General features: G+C 43.8%; 1 protein-coding gene across 1 annotated transcript in view; it reads left to right on the plus strand.

Moving 5' to 3' along the window:
- Positions 1-7,448, plus strand: part of DDRGK1 (DDRGK domain containing 1) — a 32,921-nt gene extending 25,473 nt beyond the window's left edge. Inside the window, exons 6-9 of the mRNA XM_083861303.1 lie at positions 1,050-1,088; positions 4,236-4,292; positions 4,955-5,003; positions 6,446-7,448. Coding sequence (XP_083717429.1) covers positions 1,050-1,088; positions 4,236-4,292; positions 4,955-5,003; positions 6,446-6,618 — 318 coding nt within the window. The 3' untranslated portion in view covers positions 6,619-7,448. The remainder of the gene's footprint in view (positions 1-1,049; positions 1,089-4,235; positions 4,293-4,954; positions 5,004-6,445) is intronic.
- The last annotated feature ends 856 nt before the right edge of the window (positions 7,449-8,304 follow it).

Consider the following 8,304-nt stretch of genomic DNA (forward strand, 5'->3'; position numbering starts at 1 on the left):
TCATTGACAGCTCCTTCAAAAATCTGTACCTGTCCTGTTAGCAGATGAGATTATCCGATTATCCCTAAATATTGACGTGTTCCACTTCAAACACCCTTTAAAGCTGGAATGTGTTGATTGTCCACGTTCCTACAGCTGCCTGTCAAGGAGAAATTAATCTCCCTCCATGTCAGAGCAGAGAAGGGTGTTCCTCACCCAAAAGAGCTTGACATGCAGTTGGTGATGCCTGGATCTCAACCTGAGATAACTTTGGTAGGGCTGGGGAGTTAAAACTTGAATTACAGGCAAAATAAAAGTCATATTCAGAAATAATAACAGGTACAGAGTTGTTTAGAGGCAGCAGAAATGAGAAAGAAGTTAAGTTGTCACCCTGGCCTCGTGGTGGCTGGAGTACTGAAGCATTTCAGTATCCTGTTAGAAGAGCTGACTCTGCCTTGTGTTGTTGGGGCTGAAAATCAAGCTCCTGACTCCAGAACTCACCAGTTAATTAAGGCTGATTGATTTCCAGGTTTGCAGAGTAACCTGATCTCCTTTGAACTTCAATGCACACTGTTTGCATTGCCTCTGAAGTGCAGCTGCTCACCTTGATGCACTGGATTTCAGGTGCATGAAATGCTTTGAAATGCTTGAGCCTCCACGGGTGCTGTGCAGCTGTGCTGCACTTGGCCATCTGCAGGTCCTGAGTCACTCTGGGTTTTCCTCTGCACAAAATGTCCTTGGTGTGGGACTTAATGATGCTTAAACTCACCCAGGTGTGGTTATTTCAGGGTATTTATGATGGGAAGAATTAAAAATTTTATGATAACCTTTCAGGAAACACTTAAATTGCACCTGAGCCACATTCTGTCTCAGAAAATACCTGTCAGAAATCCCTCGTGAAGATTAAATCTAAATTATTTTTCTTCCCAGTTCAACATCTCAGTGTGTGTGGTTAAAACTTAGGAATTATGCAATTCTAAACACTTTTATAGTATTTATACTCCACAAGTTTTTGATGCATTTATTGCTCATGAATTTAAAATAACAATTATTTTCCTTGCTGTCTCCAGTCTCGCAGCTTTCTTATGGAATTCCTGGAATATGTTAAGGTAAGGTGCCTTTGGTGTTTCTCCTTAGGTGGTGTAAAATACCTTTTGTCAAAGAGGGACATCTTTACTTCCTCTTTCATTTATTTAAATATTCAACAAGTAACAAAAGTGATACCTTCAATAACTGTTACTTACTGAACCAGCACTAGCACATCCATCATTGCTAAAATAGTTTAATTCCAGCTGCGTCCTGCCTTTTGGGGCAAGATGTGGCTCTTACCCTGTGGTATCAAACAGGCCTGATGGATCTCCCTCATAGTTTATGACAGTAATGTTTGCTGTGGATTGGGATTTGGAACATTCAGGCTTTTTTTTTTTTTTTTTTTTTTTTTTTTTTTTTTTTTTTTTTGTGAACATCAGCCACTGATTTAAAAACAGTCTTTCCATGTGAGCTCAGCAGGAAGGAGAGTTGCTGTACCAGGAGAGTGTTTTTGGGCCTGCAACTCTGGCACTGGAAAAGCTCAATCCTGATTTTTCCTGTGATTTCTTCACTTTTTTCTACTCATGCAGCTTCCAATGTTGTCCCAATATTCAGCAGGGCAGTTTAAGAAGCAGCTCCCTTGTTTTTAACCGGGGTGTGTCAGTCTCTCTTTCATCCCATTGTGTGGCTGGGCATTTAAAACCTGAGCTGTGTTCATGAGGCTTTGTGCTTTTGATCTCTGAGGGCAAATACTCTCCACTATTGCTGTATCAAAGGTCAGATGCATTTTTCTCCTCTCACTCCAACACTGTCATGCAAATCTTTTTTTTTTTCCTAATGAACCCCTTTCTTCCTTTACTGGAATCTGAACTCTCAGGATGGGTGAAGTGTGTGAAAGGCTTCTCTAGCAAGCAAATCACTTGAATACTTAGTGAGCTGCTGATCATTTTGTGTTCCAAAATCTCACCCTTTGGGCCGGTTATCCCAGCAAAACTCTGGACTTAGAGCAGATTTATCTCCTGGACTTCAAGATTTGCCTCATGGATAACTTTGCTTAGGGAGTCCTTTGGAGTGATTGCCAGGCAGGTGTGGACAAGAGCTCAGTGCAGAGCCCTCCAAAGCTCTGCTGGGCTGCTCTCTGCCTCTCTCTTTTACCTCTGGAGGTAAAAAAGGAGATTCCAGTGTCCCTTGGGATCTTCCACTAACACTGGGAGGTTTCCAAGGGATGGCACAGCCAGGGCAGACTCTGCCCGTTGCCCCAGGGGTTGTGGTGGATGGACCAGATTAGTCACAAACTCCCAGTTGGGTGTTTCAGGACTAAGTTTTGTATCAGTCACTTCATCTTGACGTCAGAGAAATTAAACTTGGGCTGGAAACCGAAGTCTGAATATTTGACACCTGATTTCCTCTACAGAGCTGAGCTGCAGAACTGGGGCATTGCTTTCTTTCACAAGTTTTAAGTATTTTTCTTTAATCTTGAAAGTGTGCTTAATGTATAGATTATGTATTGCCCTCATCTTCTGTTCTATTCACAGAAACCATTGACAGGAAGCAGAGCTGAGCTGCTCCTAGCTGTCTGAAAAAATGTATAAATTAAGAGTAATTGGCATTTTTTAAAAAAAATTAAATTGAATTTAGCTCTTCTGTTGAATAATTTTTTATTCTGGTATTGACTGGAGATACCTCACCCCACACTTTCATTCTTAATAGTGTTGGAAGCAAAATGCAGCTTCTTGCTCTGTTGCATCCCTTGCTGAGGACAGCAGCAGCATCACCCCTAAAATGAAATGAATTCAGGAAAATGTGGATGTGCTTTTGTTGCTGAAGGGAAGTTAAACCTGTCTCTAGAACATGATGCATGTGGAGAATGTTTTATTCCCTTGGGACCTCAGGGTGGGTTGTATTCCAGAGTGTGGGGGGTGCCTCCTAATCCCTCCCCAGCAGGATCTGTCTTGGAAAGCTTCCACTAAACTTGGTCATTGAGGGGGGAATATCTTTAAGTGAAGGTTTAAGTCCTGTTTTTCTTGTTCATGTGGCTTTGCACCAACCCCCCTCCCAGTCCCTTTAAAAGAAGATGTGACGAATGTTGGCAGTTCCCAGCTCTGAGAACTGAATTCCATGGACTGGTTCCAGTTCCATGTGTTCAGTCCATGGTATTCAGTTCTCTAGCTTGGCTGCATCGAACTTCACAACTACTAAATCTGGATGTGGCTTTTTTTTTTTTTTTTTTTTTTTTTTTTTTTTTTTTTGGTCTGATTTTATTAATGAAAGAGATTAATCTATTTCAGCCTCTCTTTATTTCTTCAGTGGCCTCCCAGTATGCTCTCAAGACCAGAAACAAAGGACTTTTATTGTTTGAAGTATTTAATTTGTTAATGGAGACGCAGCTCCTGTGCCTGTATATACTTGGATTTTAGGAATGTAGTCCTGAATATTAACTGAGCTTTCCAACAGTTTTGTCTTTTCCAAGCTCCTTACAAACACTGCATCCTTTTGCAGCTGAACAGTTGAGTTCCTAAAACTTTGGCAGAGAAGAGAATAGGAACCAAGTAGCTCCAGACAGGCACTTGCAGGTGTTTTCTCTGGAGCTACAGAGAAGCACAAAACCAGATGTGAGCAGTGGTGGCTGTGCCCTGACTGAGAAAAGCTGCAGAAAGGATCTGTCAAAATCAAAATGACAATTTGCAGTTCCAACACTGACAATTTTAATAAGGTGTTGGCTTGCTTAGGAAGATTATTATGGCATTAATACACATGACATCAGTAAAACACACTAAAGCACTTAATGCTGCCAGTCTTGCCTGGGTTTTATGTAAGTGCTGATACACACCAGTGATCTTTTTAAAAGGTGCTTTGAAACATCCCTTAAAGAAGAAAGGGATGTTGATAAAACACGCTGGAAATTAAAGGTGGCAGCTGAGAAACTCAGGAGATGGAGGAGCAGAGTCATGGCTTTTCCTTGTGCTCATCGTAATGTAAAGAGAAGTCCAGGATCAGCTCTGGCAGATGTGTGAGTCTTGCCCTAAGTGGGTCAGAGCACTCAGTCTTTCCACAGAACTCACTGCTTTAGGTAACTTGAGGGGTTTTCATTAGAGGAAAGTGCTTACTAGGAAAAGTTACAGGCACAGGTTCTGCTTGGTCTGGTTAATGCATTTTTTATTCGAATGGAGAAAAAAAAATCTCCCAACTTTGTCATTCATCAGCTTAAGTCTTGTTTGTTTCCACAGAAAACAAAGGTTATCCAGCTGGAGGACTTGGCTTCACATCTGGGTTTAAGGACACAGGTAAGCACTGACTTTTGGGGTGGAAATGCTCATTTTTGCTGGGCCCCTGCCTCCCCCTTAAATTAGAGCTCCATTTAAATGTGCAGTGGGTTACTTAAAGGAATTTATCTAGTTAAAATCTAAATTATAATTTCCTTCTGCAGTCATATAACACAAGAAAACCAGAAACCAACACTTAAGGTGCAGTGGAACTGCATGCTTGGAGCAACTGTAGAGTAAACCCAGCCATAAATTCAACAAGTTGTTGCTTTGGGTTGATAGGAGAGATTTGCTCCTAAAAGGAGCAGGAAAAGATACAAAAAACATGGATTTTTAAATCAATTTTCCCTTGGAGAAGGACCTCAGTGTGCTTCATGGAGCTTCATGGCACTGCACAGTCTTTCCATGGGAAAATTCCTATAACCCCCTGCTCTTTGAAACAGCCAAGTAATGGCAATAAAAGTCTCCTCCTTTAAGGGACAGGGAATTTAATTTGAACATCCCAAAATGCCAAAAGAAATCACCCCTCTAAGACCAAAGGGCTGATTGCATCTCTCTGTGTGGGAGTGAATTCCTTAACCCTGAGGGATTTCAGTGTAAACCTCTGTAGTTTATCTGAACGTGTGAAATGTTTTTTGCTTCCCTTTTGATCAGTCTGTTATTCCATTTTCTCTTCTGCACAGGATGCAATTAACAGAATCCAGGACCTGATGGCAGATGGCACCCTGACAGGTGACAGCCAAAGCACAAAGGGGATTTTTCTGGAGCTGGTGAAGGGGTGGTGATGGTGCAGAAAATGTGGCAGAGAGAGAATTCTAGTGTCATTCCAGTGTTTTAAGGATTTAGTAGGACTTGATGGCTAGATATTTATATTTTATTTATTTACCCATCTGCTGAAGGCCTTTTGGGGTTGCTGAGCAGCCAGCTGCAAATGGGGCCTCCTGAAATCTGATTTTGAGAGGATCACTGGGATAATTTGGGGTAGTTTCCAAGGCTGGTGGTTAAAGCCAGGCCTGGAGTGTGGCATGTGGGAGAGGCAAACATGCCAGAGCACTGCAGGGTGCTGGAGTCAGTGAAGTGCTTGTTCCCAGCCCTGTACCCCACCCAGTCCAAGCTGGAATGGCAGCAGAGGCTGAGCATGAGCAAGGCTGGTTTAGTGCTGGCCAGTCTTGTTCTTTCCAAGGGGAAGGTGCCAGCACAAACATTTACTGACCTGATCTTGTGCTGGTGGCTGGAGAAAAACTATGTCAGCAAGTACACGTGGAAAACCTTTCAAATGCCCTAAAAGATCCAGGGACAAGGATTTGTGCTGTCCTGGCTGGCTGTGCCCAAAGCCAGGGAGGCTCTGCCTTGGTGTGATTACATAAAAAACAGAGTTCTGTTCTCAGTCTGGTTGGAGCAACAGAAATATGGAAACTGAGCTGCAATCCCCTTCAGAAGGGAAGCTGGAAAGGCTGAGCTGGGCCCCACAAGGGCTCTCAGTGCCCTCCTTGAGCCTCCTGCTCTGCCTGAGCTGAGAACATGAGCACCAAATAAGCAGGATGGGGAAGGGTCTGGAGAGGAATCCATGTGAGGAGCAGTTTAGGGCACTTGGCTTGGTCAGCCTGGAGAAGAGGCTGAAGGGAGATTCATCAAGTTCTGCATCTTCCTCCTCAGGCGCAGCTCTGATCTCTGGGACAGGAGCCAGGGAAGGGCTGGAGCTGTGTCAGGGGGATTTATGTTGGTTCTAAGGGAAAGGTTCTTCCCCCAGAGGGTTCTGGGGGGAATGGGCACAGCCCCAAATCTGCCAGAGCTCCAGGAGGGTTTGGACAACACTCCCAGGGACAGGGTGGGATTGTTGGGGTATCTGTGCAGAGCCAGGAGCTGGATCAGTGATCCTGGTGGGTCCCTTCCAGCTCAGGACATTCTGTGATTTCATAAAAACAAGATACCTGCAGCAGCTGCTGTGGAGCACCCAGGCAGCCGTTCCCAGTGCACAGAACTTGTTCCTTTGAGCAAAATGAGCATTCCCAGAGCCCTGGGCTGCTGGCACAGGAGATAAAAACCTGCCTGGCCTAAATAGGAAGAGCTGCCTCAGCAGCTGGAACATCCCTTCCCAGAGCAGTGAGTGCTGCCTGTTGGGGAGTGAGGGGAGCTCCCAGTGCTGACTGCAGGGTCCTGTGTTTGCCCTGCAGGTGTCATTGATGACAGGGGAAAGTTCATCTACATCACTGCAGAGGAGATGGCAGCCGTGGCCCAGTACATCAAGCAGCGAGGCCGAGTCTCCATTGCAGAGCTGGCCCAGGCCAGCAACTCCCTCATCAACCTCCAGCCTGACAGCAGAGCTGTGGCTCCAACCCTGGCCTGAGAACAGCACTGCAGGGGTTTAATCTCTTAATGAATAAACTACATAATTAAAAGCAAATGAGAACCTCCCCAGTCCGCCCGTGGTGCCTGAAGGTAGGATGCTCTTTTTGAAGCATCAGCTGCCAACTCAGAAGTTTTGCTTTTCCTTCTTTTAAAACTGGTGTTAAATTGTTCAAGAGACTGGCCAGGAACTCAAACACTGATGCACCTGTAGCCCAGGAAGATCAGTAATTTATCCCTTGGCAGCCAGTCTCACATTGCTATAAACAAACTTTTTATTGTTTGCAGGGTCTGATGTCTGTATCAAATAGATTTGGGGTTGATTGCATTCATTCTCCTGGCTTGCTCTGCACCATGGAGCTGTTTAACTTTGTGATGGACACAGCCATAGGTCTGTAGGTTTTGACTGCTGTACCCACATTGGAAGGAAAGAGTAAAAAAGAAAATACTCTATGTGTGTCTTTGTTCTTGCTGAAATATATCCTGCAACTCTGGAAAGAATGGTTGCTCTGTTAAAAATTCCAGAGGCTATTTCAGGAAACCTTTGCTGTATAAATATGTTTTCCTTGGTTTATGTAATACAAAAAGTTTGCTTGCAGACAAGCTGCATCATTTCCCTGTAGCCAAGAGACAGAAACCCCTCCAGGGAAGGGCTCACTAGGCTCATTTCTTGTGCAGGACAATTCTGCTGATACCAAGCAGATCCTGGTGATTCATCCTTTGAAGTCAGAGCCAGCTCAGAGTGTCTGAAGGCCTCAGACACCCCCACCCCGTGGCCTCTTGTGTTCTGTGGGTTTGGGGGTTTTTAAATAAAAACTTCAGACACTATGAGTCATGCAATTAATGTTTGAATGATTATTAATGCCTTAATTGTATGGGTCAGTGTATTTCCTGCATAAGAATATTTATTTTTTTAATCATTTATTCATTCTCCTTTCTGAAATCAGCAGAATTTATGTGGATAAACAGTAACTGGGGAGGACAAGAGTTTTTTGTCTCTGCCAAACTTAGAGAAAACTTGAGCAGAATAAAAGCCACGTTATCAGTGGGATGAGACAGCAATAAAACAATGGAAGGAAACATTTCCTTTTAATCTCTGCACTGCTGCTGGATGTGAGAGTGCAAGAGAGTGGAGTTCACCAGCACCATGTGTTGGTGTGAAAGATCAGCACATCCTGAGTGCTGCACAACCACAAAGAGGTTATTTAACACTTGAGGCTTGTAAAGTCTCTTACTTAGGGATTTCCTATTAAATTTTTTTAAAAAATTTGGCTTTGCCGTTATTTTTTTGTTCTGTCTTCAATTGCTCTTGTAATAAAATCAGCAATATTGGAAGAATTGCAGAGGTTTGTGTTAGAAATGAGCAGGGACACGGTTGGGGTAAGACATGACTGTGAGCTCTGGCAGCAGCTGCTCTGCTCTTCTCATCCTCTCCCACCATTTCCATTCTTTTCACCCAGCTGCATCCTCTCAGCACTCAGGAAAACTCACTTTTTCTCTCACTATTTTGGGGGCTTTGCTGCACTGAATTGTGAGGCTGGGGATTTACATGAGCCAGGAGAAAACCATGTAGGTAACAAAAAACATCAGTGGCCTTCTAACTCTGCTGAAAACACCTGTGGAACAATCTCTGCTCTGCCTTGGAGGAATTGTTGCACTTCTCTGAGTTTCCTGAGTGGCTGCAGGA

The sequence above is a fragment of the Zosterops lateralis genome (genome assembly GCF_965231275.1).
Source record: "Zosterops lateralis genome assembly, chromosome: 5".
Classification (NCBI taxonomy): Eukaryota; Metazoa; Chordata; class Aves; order Passeriformes; family Zosteropidae; genus Zosterops; species Zosterops lateralis.